Source organism: Myotis myotis, unplaced genomic scaffold (assembly GCF_014108235.1).
Source record: "Myotis myotis isolate mMyoMyo1 unplaced genomic scaffold, mMyoMyo1.p scaffold_m19_p_9, whole genome shotgun sequence".
Lineage (NCBI taxonomy): Eukaryota > Metazoa > Chordata > Mammalia > Chiroptera > Vespertilionidae > Myotis > Myotis myotis.
Window position 1 is genome coordinate 43,081,175 of NW_023416401.1, and position 13,258 is coordinate 43,094,432.

The following is a 13,258-nucleotide window of genomic DNA, read 5'->3' on the forward strand; positions in this document are numbered from 1 at the left end:
TAAAAGTCTCCGTATCCGAGGACAGAGCTCACACAGATGTTTCTCAGGCTGGAGCCTGATCTAGACTCACAAGATGCGAAGTCAGTCATCTGCTGCCTGGAACCCTGGTGGGCATATTCCTTCCTGAGACATGACTTTCTGTAACGGCATCTTCTCCATCTGTGAGGAACACATGTTGGCTTCATTACCCTTCTCCCCTAAGAATTTCCTCACTCCGAAGAAATGTTTCTCTACGACATGGGCAGTGGAGGGTCCCTACAACATCAACTTCACATTGTACAAAGAAAAACACTTCCTAAAGTTTCCAAATCAAAGTTTTCTCAAAATTAAAATGAGTAAAACAGCCAAATGAGCTAACAGTTCACCACTGTTATTTCTGATAACTTTTTAAAGAAAATACTGATTTTCTAACAAAAGACATTTTTGTTGCAGTCAGATGTTTTCCATTTATGGAGAGCTATCTCTTCAACATGCAGAACAGTGTTCTCCTTCACTCAGTGGGGCTCTTTCTGTATCAGCCAGAGACTCAAATCAAAGTAATAAACACCATCTTTTCTTTGTTTCACATTGAGCATATGATGTGGGCCATTAAAACAGGACAATCATGGTCTTACTACATAGACCTCCAGGCACAAAATTGGGTAAAAAATAATCTTTCGTTATCATTGGTCCAACTGAGACTCCCATCCTATTTTATTTGTCCATTCAATAATATAATGAATGTCTGTGAACTTACCATCAGACATGAAAACTAAAACATTACATTCCAGGTGTTAATTTAGCTCAACTTTGTAATTCCAGCTAAGAATGATTACATTCTCTTTTTTTTCATTCTGTTTTCATCAACTCCAACAGTTGGATCTGTTGGATTAAACAGTTTTGATTTTAATCACGTCTTCCGAGGCATTAGATACTTTTGACAAACAGAACACAGTAAATAAAGCTGTGCTAAGACTTGAAGGTTGAGTGCTATCACCTGCTAAGTAAGTTAAGAGCCTGACTAAGTAGTCTCTGAGCATGTCTGATTCAATACAGAATTTCCACAGAAATTTAATTGTCTCATCACTCAGGCATCAATTATATTATGAACAGTAAATCACACTGTACAAGTAAAAGACTCCACATACTGAGAGATTTTCATTGATCTGATGAGGAATCCACAATTTCTTTGAGATGCGGAGAAGGTGCCCCACCTCTGACATGGTCTGGGGCCCTCCAGATTCAGACTTAAGCTTTTACTGGTTTTACATAATTATGTTCTATGCGAGCTTTTTTTCTTCCTTTTACTCAAAAGAGGGATCTCAAGAATTCACCGAAACTTTGAAATATGTTCATTTAGTGCTAATACTATGAGTACTTATCTTATAATAGTGGCCCGGTACATAAAATTTGTGCACATGGGGGGAGGGGTGTCCCTCAGCCCAGCCTGCACCCTCTCCAATCTGGGACCCCTTGGGGGATGTCTGACTGCTGGTTTAGGCCCAATCCCACAGGACATCGGGCAGTCAGACATCCCTCTTGCAATCCGGAACCACTGGCTTCTAACTGCTCACCTGCCTGCCTGCCTGATCACCCCTAACCACTTTGCCTGCCAGCCTGCTTACCCCAAACTGACCCCCCACCAGCCTTCTCACCCCTAACTGCCCCCCCTTGCTAGCCTGATTGTCCCCAACTGCCCCCATCAGCCTGCTCGCCCCCAAATGCCCCCCCCCGCTGGCCTGCTCACCCCCAACTGCCCCCCCGCCAGCCTGATTGCCCCCAACTGGTCCCCCCTGTTGGCCTGCTTGCCACAGATTGCCCCCCCTGCTGACCTGCTTGGCCCCAACTGCCCCCCCCCACTGGCCTGATCACCCCCAACTGTCCTCCGCTCCTGGCATGATCGCCCCTAACCACCTCTGCCTTGGCCCTGCCACTATGGCTTTGTCTGGGCAGTGGCTACGAAACCGGCTGGGGCACCAGCTTGGCTCCATGGCTCCGGCCAGCGTCACCATCTTTGTCATGTCAATTTGCATATTCCCTCCTTCTTGGCTGTGGGTGCCTCCATCTTCATCGCAAAGTGATGGTTAATTTGCATATTACTCTTTTATTACATAGACTAGAGGCCCGGTGCACAAAGATTCGTGCACTGGGGGGGGGGGGGGTGTCCCCTCAGCCCAACCTGCACACTCTCCAATCTGGGAGCCCTCAGGGTAGCCCTCTCCAATCTTGGAGTTTCTGTCTATCTTTGCACTCGTATGAGCGAATTGTCTGAGACCCCCAACCCAGTTTGGTTTGTTGCTCACAGAATAATAGAGGCATTTTTTTTTTCTTTGCTCCAATGGTGGAGATTTCTTGGAAGTTTTAGGATATCTTCCCTTTAATTTTTCCTAGACACTGTGATTTTACTATGTCTCTCACCTTTGCTTTCCCTCCATCCCCAACCACAACAGTAACTTGCTCCAGGCTCACTTTGCTCTAGTGCAGGGGTGGGCAAATTTTTTGACTCGAGGGCCACAATGGGTTCTTAAATTGGACCAGAGGGCCAGAACAAAAGCATGGATGGAGTGTTTGCGTGAACTAATATAAATTCAAAGTAAACATCATTACATAAAAGGGTACGGTCTTTTTTTTTTTTTTTTAGTTTTATTCATTTCAAACGGGTCGGATCCAGCCCACGGGCCGTAGTTTGCCCAGGAACGCTCTAGTGTCTAGATCCGTCTACCACGAGAACTACAATTCCCAGCATTCCTGGTGCTCCCTGCAGTCTGAGCTTCCACTTCTGTTCCTGGGCTGCCACCAAAACTACTATTCCCAGAATTCCTGGTGCTCCCCACGCTCTGGGTTTTCCCTACCGAGGGAGCCACGTCCCCCCAAGGGACTGACTGAGGAAGCGACCAAGGGAGCCACATCCCCCTAAGATGCCGGCTCTCCCACTCTGCTCTGTGTATGCAAATTACCTGCCATGTTTGCAGGATTAATTTGCATACTCACTCCTCATTGACTGGTGGGTGTGGCTTGTGGGTGTGGCTTGAGCATAGTGGAGGGACAGTTAATTTGCATGTTGCTCTTTTATTATATCCTATCTAATAATAGACAAACATGATAATTAACCATACTTCCGCTACGCTTCCCATTGGCTAATCAGGGTGATATGCAAATGAACTGCCAACCAAGATGGTGGCCAGCAACCACGCAGCTGAAGCGAACATGAGGCTTGTTTGCCCCAGCGATGGAGGAAGCCAAGGTTCCCCGCCTGCGCAGCCTAGCTCTGACCTCCGGATGCAATAATGTTGCAATTATAGAAGCTAAACAAACCCCAGATACCTGCTTTTGGCCAGCCGGCCTCCGAGCTGGAGCTGCAACAAAGTTTCAATTACAGAAGGTAAATAAATCCCAGAATAAAATAAAGAAAGAACAAAGGAGAGACTGGGATCTTCAGTTGCAGGCTTGGCCTGCCTGAAAACAGACCTCAGTCTCTCATCCAGGCTGGCCAGGCACCCCAGTGGGGACCCCCACCCCGAAGTGGGTGCAGGCAGCCTGAAAACAGCCATCAGCCCCTCACCCAGGCTGGCCAGGCACCCAAGCAGGACCCCCACCCTGATACAGGACACCCTTCAGGGCAAACCAGCCAGCCCCACACATGCACCAGGGCTCTATCCTATATAGTAAAAGGGTAATATGCCTCCCAGCACCGGGATCAGCGGAGTCAAGGGGCCTCCTGGCACTGGGATCAGCGTGACAGGGGGCAGCGCCCAAACCCCCTGATCGCCCTGCGGCTCTGTGTGGGACAGGGGGCGGGGCCACAACCTCCCTATCCGCCCTGCTCTGTTCCTGACAGGTGAAGGCACCCCAACCCCCTGATCGGCCCTGCTCTGTACCTGATAGGGGGGAGCTCTCCAACACCCTGATCGCCCTGCGGCTCTGTGTGTGACAGGGTGCGGCGCCCCAACCCCACCACCCCACGGGCCCTGCTGTGTGTGTGACGGGGTAGAGCCATAACCTCCCCATCGGCCCTGCCCTAAGTGTGACAGTGGCGGCGCCCCCAACCCCCTGATCGGCCCTGCTCTGTGGGTGATAGAGGGCGGCGCCCCAAACCCACCCCACCTCACGGGCCCTGCTCTGTGTGTGATGGGGTAGAGCCATAACCTCCCCATCGGCCCTGCCCTGAGTGTGACAGTGGCGGCGCCCCAACCCCCTGATCGGCCCTGCTCTGTGGGTGATAGAGGGCAGCGCCCCAACCCCCTGATCGGCCCTGCTCTTTGTGTGACAGGGGGCGGTGCCCCAACTCCCCTATCGGCCCTGCTCTGTGAGTGACAGGGGGGAGCTCCTCAACCTCCTGATGGGCCCTGCTCTGTGCGTGACAGGGGGGAGCTCCCCAACCCCCTGATCGGCCCTGCTCTGTGCGTGACAGGGGGCAGCTCCCCAACCCCCTGATCGGCCCTGCTCTGTGCGTGACAGGGGGCAGCTCCCCAACCCCCTGATTGGCCCTGCTCTGTGCCTGACAAGGGGTGGCGCCGCAACCTCCCCATTGACCCTGCCTTGAGTGTGACAGGGGGCGGTGCCCCAACCCCCCAATCGGCCCTACCCTGAGCATGACTGAGGGTGGCATTGCAACCTCCCAATCTGCCCTGCTCTGTGCATGACAGGGGGCGGCGCCCCAACTCCCCAATCGGCCCTGCTCTGAGCCCAACCAGGGGCTGCACCTAGGGATTGGGCCTGCCCTCTGCCACCCGGGAGCAGGCCTAAGCCAGCAGGTCGATATCTCCCGAGGGGTCCCAGACTGCGAGAGGGCACAGGCCGGGCTAAGGGGCCTCCCCTCCCCCCTGAGTGCACAAATTTTTGTGCACCGGGCCTCTAGTCTATATCTATAAAAGCCTAAGAGACTGGCCAGTTGGCCAACTGGCCAACTGGCTGGTAGCTATGACACACACTGACCACCAGGGGGCAGACGCTCAACACAGGAGCTGCCAAGCTACAGCAACTTTGCAGAGTGCCCTCTCACACTCCGGGACCCCTCGGGGGATATCCGACTGCTGGTTTCAGTCTGATCCCCGGCAGGCCAGGCTGAGGGACCCCTCCAGGGCCTCTAGTATAACTAAAAATATGAGATGAGAAAAGACAGTGTGAACACCACAATGCACTGTGAGAATGAATGGGAAAATTATTGTTTTATAATTAGCTACAAAGAAAAATTGTGTCTAATTTAAATAAAAACTCTCATATATGTGTTCTACTGAACCTGCTGTACTGAATCTGCTGTTTCCCATAATTCTTTGCTCTACCAGACTAGCATGAAATGGGGGCAGAGATAATATGCATACCTTAGCATCAAACCACTAATGTTTTCATCTAAAAACAAGCACTGTGTTAATTATAAATGCTATGTATATAGTATAATTTTCTGTATTTGTATAACTATCAGTTCATGTCCCCTTCACCAAACCCTGAGAAACGAGACAAGTGTCCTCTTCAGCATCACGGATTAGAGGGGAGAAGGCCACATGGACACAGAGAGCACACTCGAGGTTGACTCCAGTAAGAAGCAGGGCATTACAGTTACATAGAACTTCACTAATCTGCAAGACCTTTCCCATAATGCAATCATAAATCATATACTTAGACCAACTAAGAAGAAATCCATTCAAAAGAGTTCCAATGCAGATTCCCTATCTTAAATCTATGAAAATTCACAACTGCTGATTACCCTCTGGAAAGCTGAGACAGAGAAGAAACCATCTACTGTAGAGACAGGGCATACACATTCACAACAGGAAAACAAAACAATGTGCTAAGAGGAAAGGACATCAGGCTTCTGGCTAAGAAGTGATTGTCTGAAAATCTAGGAAAGGCTTTTCACAGTGAGACAAAATCTGGGCCTTGAAAGAAAGTGCACACTGACCCAGGCCAGTGTGTAAATAAAAGAAGAGAATAGACAAGACTGGTGGCGTGGCTTCCAGCAGGAACTGAGTGGAAATACTAACGGGGATGCTGAGACAGAAATCACACTATACAAGGCTATGTCCAGGAAATCATTATCACAAAACAAGAAAGAACTGGATTATATTAAAACTCAATGGAAATGATTACTTCCCAGAAAAGCGGATCTCTATTTTAACATCATATGCTAGAAATAGCTCTAAGTAGAATAAGGTTGACTCATACGAAATACCAATATTTGACTGTTTTTAACCTAAGTGTTGATTTCATCTAACTCAATGTTAGGAGGGGTTAATATCTCAGTAAATATCAATTGGTGTCATAATTCTTTCGAAAGGAATAAAGAATTAGCTGACATGTAAGACGGTGATTTTGTCTTAAGATTAACTCAAGATCCACATGTCACTGCCTGTTTTCTCCTGATGAGAGTAGCACCATATTTTGGGCCTTTGTTTTAAGCTCACAATTTATTATACAAGTGACCCTATGACTAAAAAAGAATGGGGGAGGAAATATCTTAGAGAATAACCTATGTAAGTACTTGGTTTTTCCTATTAGAGTTCTGTAGCATAATAAAATGTAAACATCTTGTTTCTCTTCTGTTAAAATGGATAATCAAATTGCTTTGATCCAACTTTACAAAAATTCTTTCAGAAAGGTTATAAGTCTTCTAAAAATTTCTCAGGAAAATTTTTAATCTTGGACCATTATAAGCAAATACCAAGACATCAAGAATATAAAGAACCTCTCACAAAAAGTCAGTACATATAATGAAACTGTATAAAGTTGGTAATTAACCATAATTGAAGGCTGCAGTGAACATATAGGCTTTTGTTCTTTTTAATTCTGGCGCTGACTGGGAATTAAAGACAAGAGCTTAAGGCAGAGTTTAGTCAGAGTCCAGATGTATAAGTCCAGTGTTCTAAAAGTAACTTAAGTAAAATAAGAGAATAGACAAAAATATTCTAGATGCCTGCCAGTAGAAACACCTATACTCTGAACCTTTAACATATTCCATCCATCATATTTGAGATCACTTACTCATTGTCTTTTTTAAAATTTAAAAAAACAGATAATCCTATATTGAAGACCTGATTGAATTACTAGATTAAATGATAGCAAGAAAACAATCCCTTAAAAAATCAACTTCTCACATTCAACAATAATGTATTATTGCCTGCAAGAGCAATGGGAACGAACATACATACTAGAAAAAGAATAGTTTCCTAACTCCACAAAACTCAATTTTATCTATTTCTACATAGGAATGAAGTAGAAAGCAATAGAATAAGATGTCATTTTAATAAGGATCATCAATACTACTAGTAAAGCACACATCTCTGTTCTAAAAACTCGCTGAACTAGCACTAGAGACAGAGTTCTAACATGCGCAGTACTGGTACAGTCTTGGGTTTCTTTGTTAGGAGACAGTAATGATTGGCTAGAGGAATTTCTATATATACTCCACAGTAGTAAAATAAAAACAATCAACTAGAGATGGAATAAATAAGACAGGGACTCCTAGAAGTCAGAGCATCAGACTGAGACTTGAAGTAAAAAATAATTTGGTTGGATAACCAGGAGATTGAATACAGTTTGAGTGCATCAGGAAAGAGGCAGAACAAAGTGGATAAAAAGGAAGACGTAGATTGTGAGTCAGGAAAAGAATGTGTCTAACAAAATCAAATGGATAATTAAAAGGCTTCTTTGCAGCTAGTTCTGCAACTGTAATCTGGGAGAAGGTGTCTGGGTCTGGTTCTGAAGGAACAAACGGGACCAGGCAGTCTGTTAGGGAGCAGGGAGGGAGGTCCCCAGCAAATGTCACTGTGACATCACTATCTACCTGCCCCCAGTCTCTCCATGGTGTCTGGACTCTACACTGACAGGGGTAGAATCCCAGACCAGCTCTAGGTTGTGCTGGCTCCTCTGATGTACAGAGAAAAGTAACCAAGGCAGCTTTCACGGATCTTCTCAGCCTGTTTCCAACCCGGTGTCCCAGGCTCATCCATACCCTTCCCACATCTACTAAATGAAATGCCCCATTGGCGACCATGTCTTAAACCTGCACAGTCTGGAATCAGTTCCTCACCCATTCCACACCCCCTAAGTCAGGTGCCCCAGGTCACACCAGGCACACTAGATTAGGATACCACGAGCTCACACACTTCTCAAAGATTCCAACTGTGCTCTCTGCTCTCCATGTCCCATTTAAAATGTAGCCCCTTAAAAGGGCCTTTCCTGACCACCCCTCCTAAACTATCCCTCTCCTAGACATGTTCTGGAACAGTACACCCCTATATTTTCATCAGAGCCTGACACCTAATAAAATGCTTTTTCCTTTACGTGCGTGTTATCTTTCAGTCCTTACCCTCGACCCTTCAACTAGAAATCTAAGGGTCACGAGAAGAGAGGCTGTGTCATCTCCAAACACTACTTACCATCTCAGTGTTGGAACACAGTAGTAACTGGAGTAGATGTAGGAAAGGTTTATTGGAGGAATAAATGAGAGGCCCTTACTGGCCTCCCCAGAATACCCCTTAAGGAGGATTAATTGTTCCCTCTTCTAAAACTTTCTTCTGTGTCATTGTGTTGTTGTTTTTTATACATTATGGATAACTGCATAAGAACCCTTATATTCTAAAGAACAAGAATCATATAATATTCAGGTTTACTTAAGCTCAATAATAAAAGACACAGAGATGAATGCTCAATAAAATGCTGGCTTAAAATTAAAGAATGAATCTTAGAGTAGAAAATAATCTTATACACATATATACTACTAACACTTAAAATCCCTCTACTACTATCATGAGAATTACCTTTTTAAGTAGCAAATATGGTATTTTATCAACATACCCATGATACACTCAGAACAGCAGCCACTTTGGAGGGCGAGCACCTGGAGTACAAGGCACACAGTGCTCCGATCTTTGCTGGGGAGACACACTAGCTACATCTGCTCAGCAAGCATTCTTCAAACAACAGATAATCATGACAAATAAAAGCACTATTGGAGTAATACAAAGACATACACTAAGTTTTCATACAGTGGGCAAGGACGATTTTTTAAAAGCCTCATAATGGGGCTAACAATGATCAACACATTACTCCTGAAACTACGTGGCTGAAGAAATGTGTACTCCCAAACAAATACTGACCCTGCTTTACAAAAATTCCCACTGCAAAACTTCGCCTGAATTATGTAAGGTTGTTACAAAATATCACGCACATGAAATGGGAATTTCCCAGAGGAGAAAAGAGATGGATGCAGAAATAACAGTAGGAAATAAAACCCCTCCATGAAGCCCACCCTGCTTTCTGAAGGTGGACTTCAATTTTGGCACTGAGCTTCTCAGCAATGAACACAAAGATGAAAACTCAATCCTATCCACAATGTGCTAACGTAAGACCAAAGTGACAAGTTGTTTCCCAAAGGCACACCTTTTCCTGGAATAATGACCAGAGAGAAATCTTGAATATCACAGGATGATATGACATGAGCAGGACCCTGAGCACTATCTTTACAATAAATACATGGGTTATTATAAGGTTACTTTTAAAATTTAAGTCATTATCATATAAACTAAGTAAAAAATCAGTTTTATTGGAGGGGAAAAAATAAAAACAGTGCAGTGAAGGAAAGCAGCTCCCTAGTGATGGGCCTAATCCAACAATAAAACTGACCTCTCATTAACAAATGAATGGAAGGAATCAGTATTCTGACAGTAAAGTAAATCATCTGAGGAATACGTAGGACCCAGGTGGTCCAGGTAGGATGGCCATTCTCCATGGAAGCTTAGGAACCCATGGACTGATGAGCATGAAAAGAGGGCTTCTATCCCCTCAGAGATGAGCCCCAAAAATTACCTGTGCTAGGTCCAAACAACTCCCCCAAAAAAATCGAGCCGGAAGCTTCAACAAATAAAGGAGGAACTGAGGTCCCAGAATTCTACACCACTGGAACTTACTTTTGTTAATGTTCACTGGAAAATCTATAATATAAGTTAGAAAATAGGGATTTCAGGAAGAAAACGACTGTCATAAAGTAACCGCAAAACATCTAAATTATCCATTTAAATTTAGATATACTTCCTATGTGCTGACAAGATGACTTTGGTAAAAAATATATACATATCTCCTATGTTCCTTAATAATTTGTCAGTTTAATTCAGGAAAATATAGAAGGAAATTTTCTAAAAATAATAATCTTGGCTAGCTGAACTGATGTGACTTCTTCCTATCTTTCCATGTAAAGGTAATTACTGAGCAGGGCTATCTGCCTTTTCAGTCCCACTTTGCCACAATAAGACCATGTCCAATAACCACAGCATCCTATTTGTAAACTGGATACTGTCTATGGATGGAGAAAAGGGAGAACATAGAAGAAAGACAGTCTTACACTCATGCAATAGCAATATGAAGTCATTAAAATCTAACAATCGCCCTCTCATTCAAATAAAACCTAAATAAAAAGAACTGATATGTTTGTCCTCCACTTTGGCTCAAGAGAGTTGCTTGTTTAAATATTTTTTAAACCAGAGAATATCCTAAATTTGATCATCATGAAAGGAAAAATGAAAAGAAAAAAAAGATTGCCAAACATCAGAGTAAGGGAAGAAGTGACAGTGTAGACCAATATACGCAGTGGATTTGGGGAAGCATGAGCCAGAAGCCAGGAAACAGGAAGAGATTGACATGAGGGACAGACGACACGGAATAATATATCTCAATGCATGCATCCATGAGATTTAGCTTCCTCTCAGTATTCACCTTGCAGAAATTCACACAGAATAAACACTGAGGAAAACTATTGATTCTTTTAATAAAAGGAAACACATGCAGTAATAACAACTTAGCCAAAGGCAAACTATTTCTTTAAAATGGATAGTAAAGTGACAATAACAGGAGTTAATGTCATACTATGAATTCAATCTTCTTAATTCAGAGTTTTTATACATGGTATTATTCTCTCATTTAAAAGTAGCTTAAATTTCTAATCAACACAAAGTATTGCTAGCAAAGTTTTAAGAGCAACTGTGTGTATGTGTGTATGTGCTTTTCCCAGGAACGATGGGTTTAGGATTTTCATGTTTTAAGAAAAAGGGTGAGGCTTATATCTAAACTGAAAAAAGGGAACAATGGTGACACTTTCATACAATTTTACATCTATAATAATAAAAGGGTAATATGCTAATTAGACCAGACATCATTCTGGAAGTCCTTCCTGATGAAGCCGGGTCAGGAAGGAAGCAAGCCGGGTCCCGGAATGCCTGCAGGTGGCCGGAGGAGGGAAGCCTGGGTCCCAGGTACCCAAGGGAAGCTGGTGCCAGCAGCCAGGGGAAGGAAGGCCTACTCTTGCATGAATTTTTGTGCATCAGGCCTCTAGTATAAATATAAAGGTTTTGAGAAAAGAGAGAAAGAAAAGGAGACCAGGTCAATGCCAAAAGACTGACAGAATTTCTGTCCCACAGTAAGACTCAGTGATATTTAGTACATATGAGACTGCATGGGAAAGATTATGCTTCTCAGTAAGATTAAAGGTACTGATAAAGAAAGATGACCAACTCCAAATCCCAAATGTCTGATAAAAGGGGAGAACCCAGGACCAATGATAGGGCTGGGCCATCTGAAGGAGGCCAGGGGGAAATGTATGCCCCTGTATGAAAATACCAGCCCTGAGCCAGCCCAGGGGCCTGAACACAACCCATAGCTATGTTGACAATAAAACAAACAACCTTAGCCCTAACTGGTTTGGCTCAGTGGATAGAGCGTCAGCCTGTGGACTTAAGGGTCCCAGGTTCGATTCCGGTCAAGGGCATATACCTTGGTTGCGGGCACATCCCCAGTAGGGAGTGTGCAGGAGGCAACTGAATTGATGTTTCTCCCTCATCAATGTTTATAACTCTCTATCCCTCTCCCTCCCTCTCTGAAAAAAAAAATCAATAAAATATATTTTTAAAAAAATAAAATAAAAAAACATACAACCTTCATAGGCTCCTCCAGAAACTGTTTCACACAAAAAAATACTAAGGTTTTGATGTGGATATTCATTAATAACTGGATAAAAAACAAGTGCATTTCTTATTATTGTATAAAAACATTTAATTCTGAGACTCTCTGATGCAGGCATCACTTTAAAATCCTCTCCTGGGCCCTGGCCTGTGTGGCTCAGTTTGTTGGGCATCATCCCATCCACCAAATGGTTGCTGTTTCAATTCCAGGTTAGGGCATATGCCTGGGTTGCAGGCTCCATCCCCAGTAGGGGATGTGCAGGAGCAGCAGGTGGATGTTTCTCTCTACCTCTCCCTCTCCCTTCCTCTCTCTCTAAAAATCAATAAACTATTCTTTAAAAAATAAAATTAAAACCCTTTCCTGGTACAAGTGGCTTCGAGAGCATGTCAGTCTTGTACCTAAGATGCTGCCAGTGTGGCCTTTCCTGACAGGGTCCTGACACCACAGAAGCAGAGATAAGGTCAGAGGTTCTGAGCAGTCGTCTCCCCTCCTATTCACAGGGTCACTCACAGCCAGCTGATAGCCGAGTGCTGAACCCTCAATGCCAGTGCTCTCCACTGTGATACAGCCTGGCCTTCACACAGAGGTACTGATCATGGCTGTTTCAATCCTGGAACTGTGCAGAAGCTCATTTTCTAGATTACTGCTAACGACTTTAAAGTCATAAAGATACTATGGCTTACTATACAAAAAGAGAATTACTTTTTTAAAATAGGGAATACTTTAGAGTAAAGCTGCAAAATTAATTGGAGTTTATTTTAAAATGTGAATTTGGCTATATTTAGTTATTTACATTTAAGTGCATGATTTCTGAAATATGGCAATGCATGACCTTGAAATAAGTTCATGCAAATTAAGGAACTTAAAAGTATGTTCTTACACAAGCCATCACTTCAGGAGTTCATGGTGTCAAAAATAATATATTTGAAGTTATTTAGTTTTCTGTTGCTAATCACAGTCATGCTAAGAAAATTTATTGGTTCATCAAACGATAGTGTAAGTATATGAACTGATTTGTAATAAATTATCATTTTTGCATACATCAGTCAAAGCACAAGGCCTAAGTACTTGCAAACAAAATGCATTATTAATTTAATGGTCACAGCCTATTTAGCTAACTTCTATTACTATTTGCTGTAATATGCAATGCATAAAAGGCGAGAATTGAATTCAAAACATAAAAAAATAAACTGCTTAAACTTTCCTGAAGAAATTAAAATATAGCAAGCTTGCAAAATTATAGCCAAGACACTAATGTTTTAAATAGGTAAAAAAAAAAAAAAAAAAAAAAAAAAAAAAAAATGTTTAACTTAATTTTGAGAACAGTTAT

At 43.4% G+C, this 13,258-nt stretch overlaps 1 protein-coding gene across 5 annotated transcripts in view; it reads right to left on the bottom strand.

The window, feature by feature from the left end:
- Positions 1 to 13,258, bottom strand: part of LOC118663263 (zinc finger protein 407-like) — a 190,078-nt gene that overhangs the window by 4,179 nt on the left and 172,641 nt on the right. Inside the window, exons 5-6 of one of the 5 annotated variants that reach the window (XR_004970010.1) lie at positions 737 to 861; positions 85 to 159 (exon numbers count right to left, since the gene is read on the bottom strand). The exons of 1 other annotated variant lie outside the window; for it this stretch is intronic. Coding sequence is in view for 3 of the 4 variants with exons in the window: in XM_036322709.1 (XP_036178602.1) it covers positions 1 to 159 (159 nt within the window). In the remaining variant the exon portion in view is untranslated. Of the gene's footprint in view, positions 160 to 475; positions 862 to 13,258 lie in introns of those variants that run through there. 3 more of the 5 variants (XM_036322710.1, XM_036322709.1, XM_036322712.1) reach the window with 3 other exon arrangements.